Below are 18308 nucleotides of genomic sequence, written 5' to 3'. Positions count from 1 at the left end.
CGCACTGTCTTCTGGGAGTTGTAGTCTCAGCGTCACCAGTGCGGCCGCCATTGTCCGGCGGGCAGCGAGTCCGGTGGTCCCTGAGGCCGGGGCTGCTCTCGGTTTCACGGCCGCTTCGGGCTCCTGTCCTCGACCTGTCGGTCCAGGATGAACCCCGAAGAGGAAGTGACAGCACTGGCGATGGCCACGGGGCTGCCAGCGGAATGGCTTCAGGTAACAATAATAATAATAATAACAACAACGATGGCAGCGGGCCCAGCGTCTCCCGCAGGTATCGACCCTTTTATCCGCGCAGTGCACGGTGAGCAGGGCCCGGGCCTTCTCCCTCTTTACACATGAGAAAACCGAGGCGCAGATCGGGGCCCGCTGACTGGCCCGACTGGTAAGGGTGGAGCTGGGATTCGAACCCGGGCCATCTGGTCCCCGAGTGCGCATGCGCCGCTGGTACCCTGGTTCCCCGGTTTCCCGGCTCTGGGCTTAGGGTTCGTTCCCTAGGACAGGGCTGGCCCGGCTCCCGCCGACAGCCTTCCCCGCGCCCCGAAGGCCAGCTGCTGTGTGATGGGTAACAGTAACTAGTGTCAGTGGAGCGCCGAGATGGCAGGTATTAGCCGAATAGAGATGATTTAATTGATGGGACACCCACCGAGAGCCCTGCTCCGCGAAGCCCCTGGCACAACCTCTGAGGGTAAGGACAGGTCACCACGCACCTCATTACTGGAGCGGGAGCGACTACGCCCCCCCCCCCCAAACCCCGCGGGGACTGTGGGGGAACTGCAGCACTGGGCGGTCCGTGCTTGCAAGGCCATCTGGGAAGGTGACTGATTCAAAGCTCCAGCAATTCTAGACAAGGTGGCCGCTGCCTGTGTTCTCCATAAAGTGCTGTCTCCACGTGGCAGAAACCAGAAATAATTCATAATTCCTGAAGCGCCACACCTTTGAAATTCCGCACTTACTGTCTTTTGTTGTTGTTTACAGGGATTTGCATTATTTCAGATTTAGTATGTCAAGTGAGACTATCGATAACCTTAGATTTGCATGTTTTCAGATATGCGTTATTGCAGATTCCTATTAAATGCGACCACGCTTTAGTTTGCTTTTGCTGTGGATAGGGTGGGGCAGGGAATGAGCAGTGTCAAAGTAAAACAGCTGGATAGTAATTAAAGCAGTCAAGAGATATTTTATTCAGAAACTTTTGGAATGGGGGAAAGAGACTTCAGTAAAGAACTGGACTCAATTCCAAATACAACAAGTAAAAGTGGGAATTTATACCTGGGGTCGGGGGTGAGTGTAATTCTTGCTAAACTGACCTAACAGGATCCTTTTTATTTATTTTTTATTTTTTTAAGATTTTATTTATTTTATTTGACTGACAGAGACAGCCAGCAAGAGAGGGAACACAAGCAGGGGGAGTGGGAGAGGAAGAAGCAGGGAGCCTGATGCAGGGCTCCATCCCAGGACCCTGGGATCACGCCCTGAGCCAAAGGCAGACGCTTAACAACTGAGCCACCCAGGAGCCCCTAACAGGATCCTTTTTTAAATTATTATTATTTTTAAGATTTTATTTATTTTAGAGAGAGACAGCATGAGTGGGGTGGGGGTGAGGGAAGAGAATCTCCAGGAGACTCCATGCTGAGCATGGAGCCCTGTGCAGGGCTTGATCTCATGACCCTGAGATCATGACCTGAGCTGAAACGAAAAGTAAGATGCTTAACTGCCTGAGCCACCCAGGCACCCCATGACCTAACAGGATTCTCCTGAAGCAGGTCAAGTGATCAGATATTGCCTGGAGGATTGTGGGGGATGAGGACTTTGAAAAAATATGGAGAATGATCAGATATGGTGGGTGGGGATTCTGACTAAACCAACTCTTCATGAATCTGGGTGATGCAAAATGGATACAGAAGCCCAGAGGTCAAGGCCTAGTTGAGAAGAGGGTTCAGAGGTGTCTTTGTCAGCAGTTAGAGAAAGTGTATTAGTTATCTTGCTGTATAACAAATAACCCAAAACTTAGTGGCCTAAAACAACCATAAATATTACTTCAGTTTCTGATGATAGAAGTCTTTGAATGATTTTAGCTGGTGGTTCTTGCCTGGGCGCATGAGGTTATGATTAAGAAGTCAATCTAGACTGTTGTCATCTGGGACTTGATTGGGGCTAGAGAATCCATCTCCAAGACATCTCACTCACATGACAGCAGTTCCTTCCCATGTGGGCCTCTCCGTGGAGCTGCTTGGCTCTCCTCACAACTTGGCATCTGGCTTCCCAAAGTGTGAGTGATCCAGGAGAGGGCAAGGTAGAAGCCCCAATGCCTTTCGTGCTCTGGGGTCAGAATTTACACGCTGTCATTTGCACGGTATCCTGTTGGTTACACAAGTCAAACATGCATGAAATAGGAGGGGACTCTACAACTACACAAGGGCTGGGGATCATTGGGGGCTGTCTCAGAAGCTGGTCACCACACGAGGCAAGGAAGTAGAGGGCTCTGAGGTCCAGTGTAAGCTTCCTGTGGCTGCCATAACAAAGCACCACAGATTTGGTGGTTTAAAGCAATGCACATTTATTCTTACAGTTCTGGGGGTAAGAAGTCAAATCATTTTCACCGGAGTGAAATCAAGATGTGGGCAGAGCCACCCTTTCTGTGGAGGAACTAGGGGAGAATTGGTTTCCTTGTCTTTTCCAGCTATTATAGCTGTAGACCTTGTATTCCTTGGCTAATGGCCCTTTGTCCGTCTTCCAAGGCCAGCAGCATTGCATCTTGCTTTAGTGGTCACATTGCCTTTTGTCTTCTATAGTTAAGTCTCCCTCCACCCTCCCCTTAGAAGGACAAGGAATGGCTTCCTGCTAGAATTTCAGGAGAAGAAATGAAGGACTCATGTGATGCCACTGAGAGGTCTTATGGCCTGGACAGATCAGTACTCAGTGGACCTGTTGCCTGGGCTGTCACTGACAACCCCTGCAGAGTGAGTGATGGGGGGGGCAGAGTGGGGGAGGCAGGAGGCACAGGGATCATATATCAGGGTTTGAGGACCTTCTGAGTGGGAGGTGAGGACATGGGGACAGGAATAGAGACCTCTGTTCCTAACCAAAGGGTTCTTCATGCTTCCTGCACAATTTTTGTCAGAGCCATATGCCACCTATACTATAATTTCTTTACTATTTTAAAGTATACTTGTGTTTTTCTTAAAAGAAAATACCCGTTTAAAATTGAGGTATTTAGTGAGTGATTTTGATTTGCATTTCCCTGGTGGCTAATGATGCTGAGCATCTTTTCATGTGCTTATTTGGTATTTGTATATTTTATATTTTCTTTGAAGAAATACCTATTTAGATCCTTTGCCCATTTTAATTGGGTTGCTGTTATTATTGAGTTTTAAGAGGTATATTTTCTGGATACAAGTTGTTTACCAGATGTATGATTTGCTATTGTTATCCCCCAGTATGCGGGTGTCTTTTCACTTTTTTTTTTTTTTTTTTTTCATTTTGGAGCACAAAAGCTTTTAATTTTGATGAAGTCCAACTTATTTATTTTTTCTTTCATTGCTTGTGCTTTTGCTGTCATATCTAAGAATCCTTTGCCAATCCAAGATTGTGAAGATTTATCACTATGTTTTCTTCTAAGAGTTTAATAGTCTTAGCTCTTATGTTTTGTCTTTTATCCATTCTGAGTTAACTTTTTCTACGGTGTGAGGTAGGGGACCAACTTTATTCTTTTGCATGTTCTCCTGTAGAAAGTGTTTTACAGCCACTTATTCCCCGTCACAGCCCCCAAGTAGTGATTCTTTGTAGATAGGGAAACAAAGAAGTAGAAGTGGGTACCTGCATTTCTTGAGGAGAAAGTGGCAGAGTCAAAACTCGGATCCAGAAATATCTAGCTTTTGACAGCGGCCACACCCAGCCCACAGAAGGGTTTGATTTGTGGGACATGTTTTAGATACATTGCATCAACTTATTAAAAATTTAAAGTGTTCATTTAAAAATTTGACGAAATGTTCAGCTACTTACTACAGATTGGCAGTTCTGACCATAAGAGGCCTATATTTCCTCATGATCAGTTGGTTCTGAGTCCCAGCTGCCCCTTCAAACAGGGCTCATATTACCTGTCACCTTCAGTGTCACGTCTCACAGATAAAGTACCCTTGTAGGCTCTTACAGTAGCCCACTTCAGTCACTGATGAGCCTGCCTGGTCCCTGAAGATAGGTGAGTTTCTGACTCCAACTGTAAAGCCCCCTTTTCAGGGAGGATAATGAGCCTTGCTTTGAAGGAACCAGAGGATTATTTAGTGTATCAGTTAGATGTTACTGTGTAACATTCCAAACCTTAGTGGCTTAAACCAGTAGCCATTTCTTTAGCCCACACATCTGCAAGTCAGCAGTCTCTGTACCTGCACCTGTCAGATCAGTCGTAGATCAGCTGTGGTTAGCTTTGATCTTGCTTGGATATTTTCATATGCCCCCAGTGAGACCTGACTGGCATTACTCAGAACGTGCACTCTCTCAGGACACTGGCCTGCCTGTCCTCTGCATCCCCATTCCTCCTCCTCTTCCTGGGAGCACTGATGGAGACAGTTGAGCTGTTCAAGAGTGTATGTGATGTTTCAGGAGCCGGTGACCTTCCGGGATGTGGCGGTGGACTTCACCCAGGAAGAGTGGGGGCGGCTGGGCCCTGCCCAGAGAACCTTGTACCGTGATGTGATGCTGGAGACCTTTGGGCATCTGCTCTCTTTGGGTAAGGCTTGCTTCCCCAGCTGATGATCAGATTCCTGCAGTTACTTAATCTTCATGGGTTATAGGTAATAGGGCCTCTGGTGTGAGGACTTGACCTTGGTCTGGGGATCAGGGATCTTGCATCCTCACTCCCTGTGGAACAAATAGGCAGGGGGGTTTCTGTCCTTTTCTGTCCCAATGCAAAGTTTTCACCTTATTGTGAGATGTCCTTGTGCCCTATCAGGAGTCTAGGGCTGGATCCTGAGCCGGTTCTTTCTCTCTGTAGCAGATCCACACATCCTGTGTCTTTCCCTTTTTCCAGGGCCTGAGCTTCCAAAACCTGAAGTCATCTCCCAGCTGGAGCAAGGGGCTGAGCTATGGGCAGCAGAGAGAGGAATTGCCCAGGGCTACTGTCCAGGTGAGAAGCGGCCAAATGGGAACTCCTACTGGGAGCAGCCCAAAAGGTGACTGCACATGTGCTGCTTGGAAAGGGTGGTGTGTCAGGGTCCCCAAGGCCACCCATAGATCCAGTGAAAGAATACAGAGAAAAGTGAGCAAGAAGAAAAGGCAGATTGGGTGAAGTCCAGAAGCCAGCCAAGATTCCAGAGCTCTCTCCCAGTGGAGTCACATGGGACATGCTTAGTCCCCCCAGCTATGAGTTACGACAACACATGAGAAATCTTAGCTACCAGGGAAGTTTGTTAGAGACTCAGTGTCAGGGGGTTTCATTGGGGGCTGGTCATAGGCACCCTGTGCCTAGCATGGACCAAGATTCCAGACTCCCAGGAGAAAGCAGGTGTTCACCATAAACCATATTGTTGGCACAGTTTCGGCACAGTGAGCTACTCTTATCAGTTAGGGTAGTGGGAACACTCCTGAAATCCAAATTCCCACACCCAGCCCAGGGCCATTCTCAAAAGCTGGTCCTTCTAAAGATGGCAGCCTCAGGCTGCTCTTTTTTGCACATAAGGTCTGCGCCCTGCTCCTGTACTGCCTGTTTTCCTCACCCATGCTCCCCAACTGCCTCTTCTCCAATCCCACCCCTTCCTCCCTCTCATGTTCTCTCTCACCAGCTGTCTGAGCATGCCCTTTCCACAGGATCATTTCTTTTTCTTTTTCCTTTTTTTTTTTTTTAAGATGTTATTTTTAAATAATCTCTACACCATCATGGGGCTTGAACTCACAACGTTGAGATCAAGAGTTGCATGCTCTACCAACTGAGCCAGCCAGGCGCCCCTCCACAGGATCATTTCTAATGTGTGAACTTACCCTCCATCTTCTCCATTTTATTCTTTCATGTCCAGATTTTATAAACCTGTTCTCCACACCCTTCTGTTCTCTTAGCAGAAAGGATTGTATTCCTCTGTAAATATCTGAAAACTGGGCTAGAGCAGCTCTGTTCTTCCTACCTCCCTCTCCCTCTGCCTGAAGCACTGATGCGATGGCTGGAGCTGCTGTCCCCATGCCGTAATCCCAAGGAAAAGCCAGAAGAATCAGAACCATCAGCCCTGGCATCACTGGAACGCTGAGCCAGAGGCAGCAGTGGCTGCTTTGTGCAGGGAAAAAATGCTTCTTTTCTGAGCTGCTCTAGCCCAGATTTAATCCATTGAGGCCTCCTTGGTCGGGACTGGGTCACATCCACCTGTCCTTACCCCAGCCACTAGGGAGGCTGGAAAGGAGGGCTTACATTGTCATAATTGGCTTATGTCTGTCACAATCCCTTCTCCGGGACTGGTGCATTGGTACCCTGATGACATTCTGAAAGAAGTGGGCTATGACTTGGGATACATAGCTACAGTTCCTGCAGCTCAGCATCCCAGGGGAATGCCTCTGACACCACCCAGGGCTCTCTGACCTGCAGGGAATCACATGTACCTCCAAGAGATGGTACAGCGTATCGCCCTAGGGCAGGGTTGAATCTGCAGTGGATACAGAAGTACCATGTCTCCTCTGAGGCAGAAGATCCCGAAGTGCCCCACATGTGTGACTTCTTCCAGCCCCAAATGCTGGCCTGCATCCCCCGGGCCCTGAGCTAACTCCTGCCTGGCTGTCACCCTTCTGGATGTCACAGTCTCAAGCATACCATAAATTTCACCACATAAGGTATACAATTTAGTAGTTTTGAATATATTCACAGGTTGCATCCATCAGCACTGTCAAGTGTGAGAACATTTTATCTCATCAGAAGGCATCCATTAGCAGTACCATGATTTGTTTCTACCCATAGAATACTTTTTTTTTTTTAAGAGAGTACAACCTAGGCTGGCAGTAGGGGGAGTGGCAGAGGGAGAGGGAGAGGGAGAATCTTAAGCAGGCGCCATCTCATGACCCTGAGATCATGACCAAAGCCCATATCAAGATTTGGACGCTTGGGGCACCTGGGTGGCTCCATCGGTTAACCGTCTGCCTTCAGCTCAGGTCATGATCATGGGGTCCTGGGATCAAGCCCCACATCAGGTTCCCTGCTCAGCAGGGAGTCTTCTTCTCCCTCTCCCTCTCCCCCTGGCTTGTGCACTCTCTCTCTCTCTCTCTCTCGGTCACTCTCTCTCTCTCAGATACATGAATAAAATCTTTAAAAAAAAAAAAAAGAGTTGGACACATATCCGACTGAGCCACCCAGGCACTCCCCACCCATAGAACACTTCTGACACTAAATGTGTGGGTTTTTTTCCATGCCAACAACCAGTTCTCCAATTCCAAATACTAGCTGGGTGTCCAAAAATTCAATCCAATTCTGACACTATCAGCCTGGAGTTAGTGTAGACCCCAGAGCCAAAGAACTCTTTCTTTCTCTTTATTTTTTTTTAAACTTCCTTTATATATGTATATATATATATATATTTTTTTTTTTTTTTTCATGAGAGACAGAGAGAGGCAGAGAGAGAAGCAGGCTCCCCACAGAGCAGGGAACCCAATGTGGCACATGATCCAGGGGGATCATGACCTGAGCCAAAGGCAGATTCTCAACCAACCGAGTTACCCAGGTGCCCCAAAGGACTGTTTCTTAAGACTGCCCCCACTTCAGATGCCAGTCGCGAAGTCAAGGCCTCCCATACTTCTGACTGACTGGCTATAAATCAGGTTCCCACGACTCCCTCCTCAGGTTTAGTAATTGCTATTACAGTTCACAGAACTCAGGGACACTATTTATATTTACCAGTTTATGATAAATGATGTTATAAAGGATAAAATGAACAGCCAGATATCAGGGGTGGGGGTTCTACTGGCTGTGGAAGTGAAGGAAAGGGCCAAGGAATGCAGGCAGCCTTATGAAGCTGGAAATGGCACAGAAACAGATTCTCTCCTAGAGCCTCCAGAAGGAGGGCAGCCCTGCCACCATCTTGATTTTAGGGCTTCTGACATCAGAACTGTGAGAGAGTAGGTGTGTGTTATTTTAAGGTGCTAAATTTGCAGCAAGTTGTTACAGCAGCCATAGGAAACTAATACACTTTTGCTTCACCAAACTGTAAGGAAGGGGAGAGCCTGTGCCTGCCCGAGTGCGATTTTTGTTTTGGAGGATTTCGGGACCTGGGCTGGTCCTCCAAAGGTATTCTACAGACATGAGGGCACCTATACCTGGGTATCTGACCTCTCAAGCTTAGGTTTTCTAAAACTGAGCTCCTTGTCTGCCTCCTTAGCTCTTGAGGACAGAGCTTTTCATCTGTTGGGGTTGCTGCTTCTCCCCAGCATCTGGGACCAAACTGAATGTTTTAGGCTTTGTGGGCCAAGTACAATCTTTGTTTTCAGTCATCTCTGTAACAAATTGCCATAAACTTAGCAGCTTAACACACCTATTCATTCTCTCACATTTCTGTCAGACCTGACTGGTTTGTCTGTTCCAGGTCTCACAAGACCGAAGTCAAGGTCCTGGCTGGGCAGGGGGACTCCGAAGGAATCCAGTTCCAGGCTTGGTCAGGCAGAATTCAATTCTATGTGGCCATAGGACTGAGGCTCCTGTTTCTTTTCAGACTGTTATGCAAGAGTTTTCCTCAGCCTCGAGAGGCACGCATATTTCCTGCCTGATGTCCTCCTGTGCAGCCAGCCTCTCCCTTCTACCTTCTGCTTTTAAGGGCTCAGGGGGTTACTTCGGGCCCACCCTGACAATCCAGCGTCATCTCCATATTTTAAGATTTAGGGTCAGGTGTCGAGCGACTTTCATGTCACCTGCAGAGTCCCTTCATCATGGTGTCTAGATAAGTGGCTGATTGAACAGCCAGGGACAGCTTTAGAATTCTGCCTGTCTCTGTCACATATTCTCTTTTTTTTCTATAGCTCTTTAAAAGCATAAAAATTATTCATAGTTGGGGGCTATAGTCTTCCAGCCCCTGATCTAGGCCAGTACCTGGGCCTGTGGCAGGTACTCAAGAGATTTTTGTTGAACGAATGAAAGCATGAGGCTGTTTCTGTAGATGAGGCACTTGGTGTTATCATAGGAGCAGAACTGAGATTTACCTAGAGGCAGGGGAAGTAGTAGGGAAGCAGGCCCAATGTGTTGGGGGCCTGTCACCCTCTGTGTTCTTTCCACCAACTCCCTCAGAGCTCTTTGGTATTCTTTTAGGCGGGGATCCTGGACCCGAAAGCCAAGCACCGCCCAAGGAGCATGGCCTTCCTGAGCTGGAGCCGTCCCGCGTCACTGAAAGGGAAGGCTTCCCGAGGGATGCTCCCTGTCCCACCATTCTAGGGGAAGACTGGGAATGTGAGGGCCAGGTAAAGATGCCTGAGAAGGAAAAAGATAATTTGAGGCAATTGGAATTTAGCCTCGAGGAAGCACCAATTCAAGATAAAAGCTGTGAAAGTCTCAGACTTGGGGAAAATGGGGTCCTGAGCTCAAAAGTAAATCCATTCCCGGAGATTTCTAGGAGAGAATATCTCTGTGCTTACGACTCACCAGTTATAAACTCAGAACGTGACTCAAGCTTAGTCAGTCAGCAGACAGGCTCCTCAGGAAAAGAGCCATGTGACAGCAGTGACTGTAGCAAAACTTCTAGTCAGGCCGCTCCAATTATGGAACTCACACGAAGCCAGGTACAGGATAAACCCTACAAATGTACAGACTGTGGGAAGTCGTTTAACCACAACGCACATCTCACAGTGCATAAGAGGATTCACACGGGAGAAAGACCTTATATGTGCAAAGAATGTGGGAAAGCCTTCAGCCAGAATTCCTCCCTGGTTCAGCATGAGCGAATCCACACGGGAGACAAGCCCTATAAATGTGCTGAGTGTGGGAAGTCTTTCTGCCATAGCACACACCTTACAGTCCATCGGAGAATTCACACTGGAGAGAAACCCTATGAATGTCAGGACTGTGGGCGGGCCTTCAACCAGAATTCATCTCTGGGCCGGCATAAGCGGACACACACTGGAGAGAAGCCATACACTTGTAGCGTGTGTGGGAAATCCTTCTCACGGACCACTTGCTTGTTCCTGCATCTGAGGACTCACACAGAGGAGAGGCCCTATGAGTGCAACCATTGTGGGAAGGGCTTCAGGCACAGCTCCTCTCTGGCCCAGCATCAGCGAAAGCATGCTGGGGAGAAGCCCTACGAGTGCCGCCAGAGGCTAATCTTTGAGCAGACACCAGCTCTAACAAAGCATGAATGGACAGAGGCCCTTGGCTGTGACCCACCTTTGAATCCAGATGAGAGAGCTCACCGCAGTGACAGGCCTTTTAAGTGTAATCATTGTGGGAAATGTTTTATTCAGAGCTCGCACCTCATCCGACACCAGATAACTCACACCAGAGAGGAGCCCCAGGGACGGAACCGGCGACGGCTTGAGCAGTCCTTTGGCCGGACCTCACACCTTGGCCGCCATCAGCAAACACACTCAAGTGAGAATCCTGGGGGCGGGACAAAGTCAGGACAGCCTGCGAGCCGGGCGCTTGCCCTGTTTGACATCCATGAAATCATGCAAGAGAAAAACCCAGTTCACGTTATTGGGGTTGAAGAGTCTTCCATGGGTGCTTCCGTGTTATTTGACATTAGAGAATCCTCATAGGAGAGAAACTCTGCAGATGACTTTTGAACCACACGTACAAAAATGTGGTAAGTCCACATAGTGCATTCATGGAAAGGGGAACTGGGGGTAGAAATGTCTAAGGTGACCTCTGATTTCTTAAGGAAATGGTGCTTCCCAAATACCTGAGATTGATGGTTCTCAAATCTATCAAGCCCTGTGCCCCCTTTAACCGCAGGTGCTTTGTGCTATTCCCTCTATTACTCCAGAATGAATTCACAGGTAATGTAACCTACACACATGTGTACTGTAAAAAATCGATACATGGCCCCTTTTTGTAAAGCATAATTAAAAGTAATTTATGGTAGAGTAATGTGTACTAAGTGGGTGAGGTATCTCTCCATGTGACTATGTGGGCCACTATGCCGGGACACCTGGGGCACTGGCTGTTGTCATCTGCTATATGGGGTATAGTGTTGGACATGGAAATATTGTGAGGGGCAGTCCTGTATGGGATGTCATTTTCTTAAGTGGTGACTAACTCTTGCAAAAGCTTTGAACAAAACAAAATACCACTGCATTTCTGGGAAATTCTGTATAAAATTCTAAGCATGCAGGAGTTAATTTGTGTTTATACGTGAAGTTGACTTAGGATCTCAGTTCATACGTTACAAACTGGTTATTTCACACATACATACGTACATGGCCCACCGGGGCCAGTTCTGCACTTCACAGTCATTCGAGCACACTTGGCCTCCACCCACATGTCAGCCACATTCATGCCCAGATCAAATGCCAAAAAGCCCCCATGAAATTCTACTACATTCCCTGGGGGTGTCACAGCTCCTACTAAAAGCCATTGCCTTGAAACTGTCAGTATTGCTTAAGCCAGAGGTTCTCATCCGGGTAGGTTTGTCCTCCAGGTGACATTTGGTGATGTCTAGAGACATTTTGGTTGTCATAACTGGCAGAACAGAGGGGTGCCACTTGGCAGCTAGTGCATAGAGGATGCTGCTAAACATCCTATAATGCCCAAGACAGCCCCTCAGCAAGGAATTCTCTAGCCACAAATATGCCAAGGTAGAGAAACCATACCCAGCACTACAGCCAACTTTCTCCAGACTCTAAATTGATGAGGGCTATACTAACAATCCTATACCTTTGATTGTAACAAATGATATCATTAACTGATTTATACACAAATGTTTCCTAGTAATTTTTTTTGACCGTTTTGCAGCATTCCTAATTGGTATGAGAAAAAAGAATCTACTTATTTTTCTGAGTAATCTAAATTTTAGCATTTTATCATGGACGTTGTAAAACATGGATAAGCCCCACTTTTGACCATTCCTCCTCTCTGCCGTGTAGGGTGCAGATTTGGGAGTGTTCCACCTATCAGTGCCCTCTGGGGAGGGGACACCCAGTGGTAACTTCATGGTTCTAGACAGCTCTAGAAGCCAGACTTGCAGTTGCCCCTTTCCCTCCACCTTGGCCTCCAAAATGGCAGCTCCTGAAGGGTCATGTTTCCAACGTCTCAGTAATTGCTGGGTGGGCTGAGGTTACAGTGGCCTCAGTTGGTAAGCTGGGAACAAGCTTGTCACTTGCCTTCCTCTCCGGACAACAGAGATCTTTACAAATTTCCTATTTCTCATCTCGGGTCACGTTTTCTAGGCATAATATTCCTACTCATTTCCTTACAGATATTTTGAAACAGATAAACTCCTCAGGGGAGGTTACTATAAACTACACAATACATGATTTTATCAGTTTATAAAAGTAATGTAAATTCTTTACTGCAAATGTAGAAAATGCACAAAAGTAAAATTTAATTCCTTATACTTCTACTCTCCAGAGATGGTCACTACCATTAAGATTTAGTTAATTTTCCTTTTCTAATTTTTTCTTAAAAAATATACATGTATACATATAGTGTACACTAGATCTTATGCACACACAAAATATATTTATAGTATTGTTGTGTTTAGAAAATTGGAATCCTTTCTAGTTCTCTTGTAACACATGCTTCTTACTATATTTTGAGCATTTTCCTCTGACAATTTCATGTAGCTTTTAAAATTACCTTTCAGGAGGATTGTAGCAGTGTGACCAAGTAGCATTTTATGAGCCTTGACTTTGATCCAAAGCGGGGGGTCTCCTACACATTTCCAAGGGGAGTATAAATTGATACAGCCTCTGTGAAAGACAATTTATCCGTTGTTATCTAAGATTACAAACAAACAACTCTTTGTCTCAGTAAACCTGTTGCTGGGAGTGAATCCAACAGATTTATTTGTATGTTGTAGACTGTACATGGTTTCACTATGGTATTGATTTCAGAAGTAAAAATTTGTAAACAACCTCAGTGTCCACCATGGGGAACTGAGTTAGTGATTTATGCTGGAATGGAGAACTACACAGCTTTAAAAATGGGGACCGTCTTTATGTAATAATATGGGAAAGAGCTCCAAGATACATTGCTAAATGAAAAGGTGTAAAAACAGCGTATGTTTCCATTTGTGTAAAAAAAACATTTGCCTATTAACACACATAATCTCCTAAGGGTACAAAGTAACCAGGCATACTAGTTGCTCTTGGGGAGGAGAACTGGGGGGAAAGGGATGAGGAATAATTTTCACTCTATATCTTTTGATATTTTTGGAATTTTGAAACATGTGAAAGTATTACCAGTTCATAAAATAAATTTAAATTAAAAATCTCAACTCTTGAAAATTGAAGTAAGTTTGATCATTGGTTTCATTTTCTGTTACACCTACACACACACACACACACTAAATTCATAGCCACACTAAGTTACACAGTAAATCAATGCACACATGTCTGAGCATTGGGTTAATGGAACCAGTTAACTGTAAAATAGCTTTGACCCCATGAATTTTCCTGCAAGCTATAAACTAGCACATAAGTTTTAGCAGCACATAAATTTTCAAGTTATTAAATTTCCCGTATCACCCCAAATTATGAGAGCTCACACATGAATTGTGGCCAACAGCCAAGCTGCCCGTTTTCAGTATCCCCTCGTACATCTTCAGAGAGATTCAAATCATTTGTGCAAAAGGTAATTGGGAAGAAATCTGCATCCAATCTGAAAAACAGTCTCCCAAGGTGAACATCTTCCAGATCTCCAAATTGTCCAACGTGGTAATCTTACTGGCTACATGTAGCTATTTAAATGTAATTTTAAATTCACCCAAATTTAAAGTAAAAATTGAGTTCCTCAGTCACATCAACCACATTTCAACTGCTCACTAGTTAAAAATAGAACATTTCCCTCATCTCTAGAAAGTTGTTTTGCACAATGCTAGTCGAAGGTAAGTGGCTGAGAGGATTTTTTAAAAATCTCCCCTTGTGATCAACTGACGAGTGAGAAGGGGAGAGAAGGTCAGCCTGCACACCAGGAGTCAGCGGAGTGCAGTGCGCGGTTTTTTATCTGGGCTTGAATAAAAGATGAAAACAAAAAGGTACGTAGGAAGCCCCTGGGAGAAACGGGCATATACACTATGGATAGGTGATCGTGTGGTTTCAGTGTTTCCTGGGTGCGCGGAAGACGGTACTGGTTCTTAGAGGACATCTGCAGCTTTACAGGAAAACAGGGTTCAGGGGAGAAAACTCCCCGAACTATATAGACATGGAGGTACGTGTGTGCGAAAAGAAAGCACGCTGTGTATTAAAAGAACTCACGTAACCTAAGCGCGTCGCTCTCCGTCCGGCCCCACGCGCCCGCGGCGCAAAGCAACCACGTTCCCACGGTCCCCTGGCGCCGTCGCCCCTTGGACTTCATTTCCCAGAAGGTCGGTCACCCCGCGCCCGGCCGGTTCCGGGCACGCGGCGGGCAGGGCCCCCTGGGAGATAAAGTCCCGAACTCGGCGCGGGCCGTCGGCGGAAATGGAGACCGGAAGTGCCTTTGGCGAGTGTGCGCACTTCGGCGGCTGGCGGCGCTGCCCGGCTCTGAGACCGGCAGGCGGCGGCGGTGAGTATGCGGTTCTGGCCTGGGGGCTTATGTGCGTGTAAGGGACGACGAGGCCTGTGTGTGCACGCGGTGGTAGTCACTGAGTGGCCGGGTGGGGCCCGGAGGGCGGCGCGGACCCGGCCACGGGTCGCGGGGAGGTCGTGGGGGCGGGGAGAAAGGAGGGACCGTGGGTGCGTGCCCGTGAGACCTCAGCTGCGTATGGCCGGTTGTGACACTGCACGTGTGCGTGTCAGAGAGGAGGGGTGTTTTGCATGTGAGGTACCACCTGCGTGTGCATATGAGACGTCAGGTGTGTGGAGGGACCGGGTGCATCAGTGTTTGTGTGTGCAGGTGTAACCTCAGGTATGTGCGTGTGGCTGAGTATGTCACCATGTGTGCGTTTCGGAGGGGAAGGGTGTCTTGCATGCGAGATACCTGTGTGTGTAGATGAGGCCTCAGGTGTGTGTGAGTGGTCAGGTGGGTCAGCATGCATGTTGGTGGGGAAGGGGTGTTTTGTGTGTGTGACACCTCCTTTCTGCAGACATGACCTCGGGTGTGTACCTGCGACCTATACGCCTTAGCTATCACCCCCCTTCCCCTTTTCTCCAGCCCTGGCAACCATTAATCTATTTTCTGTTAATTAATCTGTCTGTTCTGGACGTGCGATATAAATGGGATTAGACAGTATGTGGCTTTTTTGTGTCTGGCTTCTCTCACTGAGCATATTGTTTTTAAAGCCCTATTTGCCATGTATCAGTACTTCATTCATTTTTATAGCTGAATAATAGTCCTTTGTGTGGCTATTCCACAGTTTGTTTACCCAAATAATGCTGCTGTGAACACACATACAAGTTTTTGTGTGGACATGTGTTTTCAGTTTGGAGGAGGAAGGCCATTGGGTCTGTCTCAGGGAAGCTCATGTGTATGGCCACACCTGCTCTCTGTTGCCTTTGCTCATCCGGCAGTATTTCATTTTCCAGAATCCCAGCCCTGAGCCCTGAAGTGAAAGCCAGGAGCCTGACTGCTGTATGGGAGTAGATGGGAGGAGGCAGTGGCTGTGGGAACTGGAATCCATCCCTGCAACAGTCACCCACAACCTGGGATCTCTGTCTGGGACTAAGACCACATGCCCCCTATCCTATAGCTGCTGAGGTCAAGCAGCCGAGAGCCAGACAGAGTGGTAGGCAATGGAGCCTGAGGAGCCAGATGAGGCACATGTCAGGGTGGTGGTCTTAGGGCTGGGCATTCTCAGAAACCAGATTTTCCTCAGAACATGCCCTGCTCCTGCTGCCTTCACTGCACTGCCCTGCCATCCTCAGCTACCACCTCTTCACAGGTCTCCTGCCTCCCATTCCTCCTTCTGTCGTTCTCAACACCGCACTGGAGGGGTCTTTATTTATTTTTATTTATTTTTATTATGATATGTTAGTCACCATACAGTACATCATTAGTTTTTGATGTAATGTTCCATGATTCATTGCGTATAACACCCAGTGCTCATCACAACCTGTGCCCTCTTTAATACCCATCATCCAATTACCCCGTCCCCTCACCCCCCTCCCCTCCAGCAGCCCTCAGTTTGTGTCCTATGGTTAAGAGTCTCTCATGGTTTATCTCCCTCTTATTTCTTCCCCTTCAGATTTCCCTCCCTTCCCCCCTGCACTATTCCTTATGTTCCACATATAACTGAAACCATATGATAATTGTCTTTCTCTGCTTGATTTATTTCACTTAGCATAATCCCCCCCAGTCCCATCCATGTTGCTGCAAATGTTGTGTAATCGTTCTTTCTGATGGCTGAGTAATATTCCATCGTATATATGGACCACATCTTCTTAATCCAGTCATCTGTTGAAGGGCATCTCAGCTCCTTCCACAATTTGGCTATTGTGGACATTACTGCTATGAACATTGGGGTGCATATGGCTCTTCTCTTCACTACATCTGTTTCTTTGGGGTAAATACCCAGTAGTGCAATTGCTGGATCATAGAGTAGCTCAATTTTTAACTTTTTGAGGGACCTCCACACTGTTTTCCAAAGGGGCTGTACCAACTTGCATTCCCACCAACAGTGTAAGAGGGATCCCCTTTCTCCACATCCTCGCCAACATTTGTTGTTTCTCGCCTTGTCCATTTTTGCCAATCTAACTGGTGTAAGGTGGGATCTCAGTGTGGTTTTGATTTGAATTTCCCTGATGGCTAATGATGTTGAACATTTTTTCATGTGTCTGTTAGCCATTCGTATGTCTTCATTGGAAAAGTGTCTGTTCCTATCTTCTGCCCATTTTTTTATTTGATTATTTGTTACTTGGGTATTGAGTTTGAGAAGTTCTTTATAGATCTTGAATATCAGCCTTTTATCTGTAGTGTCATTTGCAAATATCTTCTCCCATTCCGTGGGCTGCCTCTTTGTTTTGTTGACTGTTTCCTTTGCTGTGCAGAAGCTTTGATGAAGTCCCAAAAGTTCGTTTTTGTTTTTGTTTCTGGAGGGGTCTTTAAACCCTGAATAGTGAGGCTGCCGCTCTCTTAAACCTTCTATCCCTGCCCTGGTTGTCAGAGCAGGGTTGGCAGAGTCTCCCTGTAAAGCACCAGGTAGCAAATGTTTTCAGCTTTGTAGACCAAGAGGCAAAACCAAAGATGTCAGGTAGGTACTTATCCAGCAAGAGAGAAGACACATACCCACATATTTTCCCCCCAGTGAAATCCAGAACTTTATCGAACGCTGAAATCTGAATTTCATGTAACATTAATCTTCTGGTGATTTTTTTTCCCTCCCAACCACTTAAAAATGGAAACACTCTTCTTAGCTCACAGTCTGTACAGAAATAGGCAGTGGGGCTCAGTTTGCTGACCCCGGATGCGACCAAATCCATACTTCTTCCCATGCCTTCTGGGCCCTGCATGACCTGATTTCTGCCTGTTTTCAGGCCTCACCCTACAGCTCTCTCTTCTCCTAGCCCACTGGCCACTGAATAGCATTTAATCTTAGATATTACCTCAGAGGCCCTTCCTGGCCACCTGATCCAAAACGGAGGCCACACACATCTATATTATGTTTCTGAGCACTCAGCCGCATTCGAAGACTTTATACTTGTTCCCATTCGTCATAGACTGTAAGTTTCAGATGTGGTGCACGGTCCGTGGAGTATTTGTTAAGTGAACGAATGAACAGACACCCTTCTGCAAAAGGTTACCCAGTTTTCCAGGCCTTGGGTGAATTGAGCAACCCAAGGTCACCCAGCAGAGAGTGTAAGGTGGATTTGATACTAGATCTGACAGACTCCACTTATCCCTCACGTTCACTGTTTCCAGCCTAGGAATGACACTGGGAGGAAGGCATGGGCACTTGGTATATCAGGGCCCCAGGGATCAGCTCACCACTCTCACCCCTGGGGGGAGGGGCAAAAGGCCCCACATCAGTCCTTCACTCCTGGGAGTCTCATAGGATCTGAATTCAGGACAGCTGGGACTATTGCTTTTCCCTCAGAGCACTTGCCTACCTGGTATCTCATTTTGTCCCCAAACAGTCCCTGTGGAGGCATCCTGACATGTGTCTGATGCCAGTGATGTCGGTAAACCTGATAGCATGGGGCAGAGACCTCAGACTGTTACACAGCATATAATTTACTTTGTATGAAGTTCAAGAATAGGCACAACTTGTGTGCTGTCCGAAATCCCA

General features: G+C 46.9%; 2 protein-coding genes across 2 annotated transcripts in view; both read left to right on the top strand.

Annotated features, from left to right (window-relative positions):
- LOC130544074 (zinc finger protein 544-like) overlaps positions 1-13392 on the top strand; it is a 40781-nt gene extending 27389 nt beyond the window's left edge. The window contains 1 exon segment of the mRNA XM_057313910.1: positions 9726-13392. Coding sequence (XP_057169893.1) covers positions 9726-10704 — 979 coding nt within the window. The 3' untranslated portion in view covers positions 10705-13392.
- Positions 42-13392, top strand: LOC113248021 (zinc finger protein 8). The gene is made up of 4 exons (XM_057313909.1): positions 42-213; positions 4600-4726; positions 5027-5168; positions 9263-13392. Exons 1-4 carry the CDS (start codon positions 148-150, stop codon positions 9315-9317), a joined length of 390 nt encoding a protein of 129 aa, XP_057169892.1. The 5' UTR covers positions 42-147; the 3' UTR covers positions 9318-13392.
- Positions 13393-18308: the final 4916 nt, after the last annotated feature.

The sequence above is a fragment of the Ursus arctos genome, unplaced genomic scaffold, assembly GCF_023065955.2.
Source record: "Ursus arctos isolate Adak ecotype North America unplaced genomic scaffold, UrsArc2.0 scaffold_19, whole genome shotgun sequence".
NCBI classification, from domain to species: Eukaryota; Metazoa; Chordata; class Mammalia; order Carnivora; family Ursidae; genus Ursus; species Ursus arctos.
This window is presented reverse-complemented; position numbering and strand designations above follow the sequence as displayed.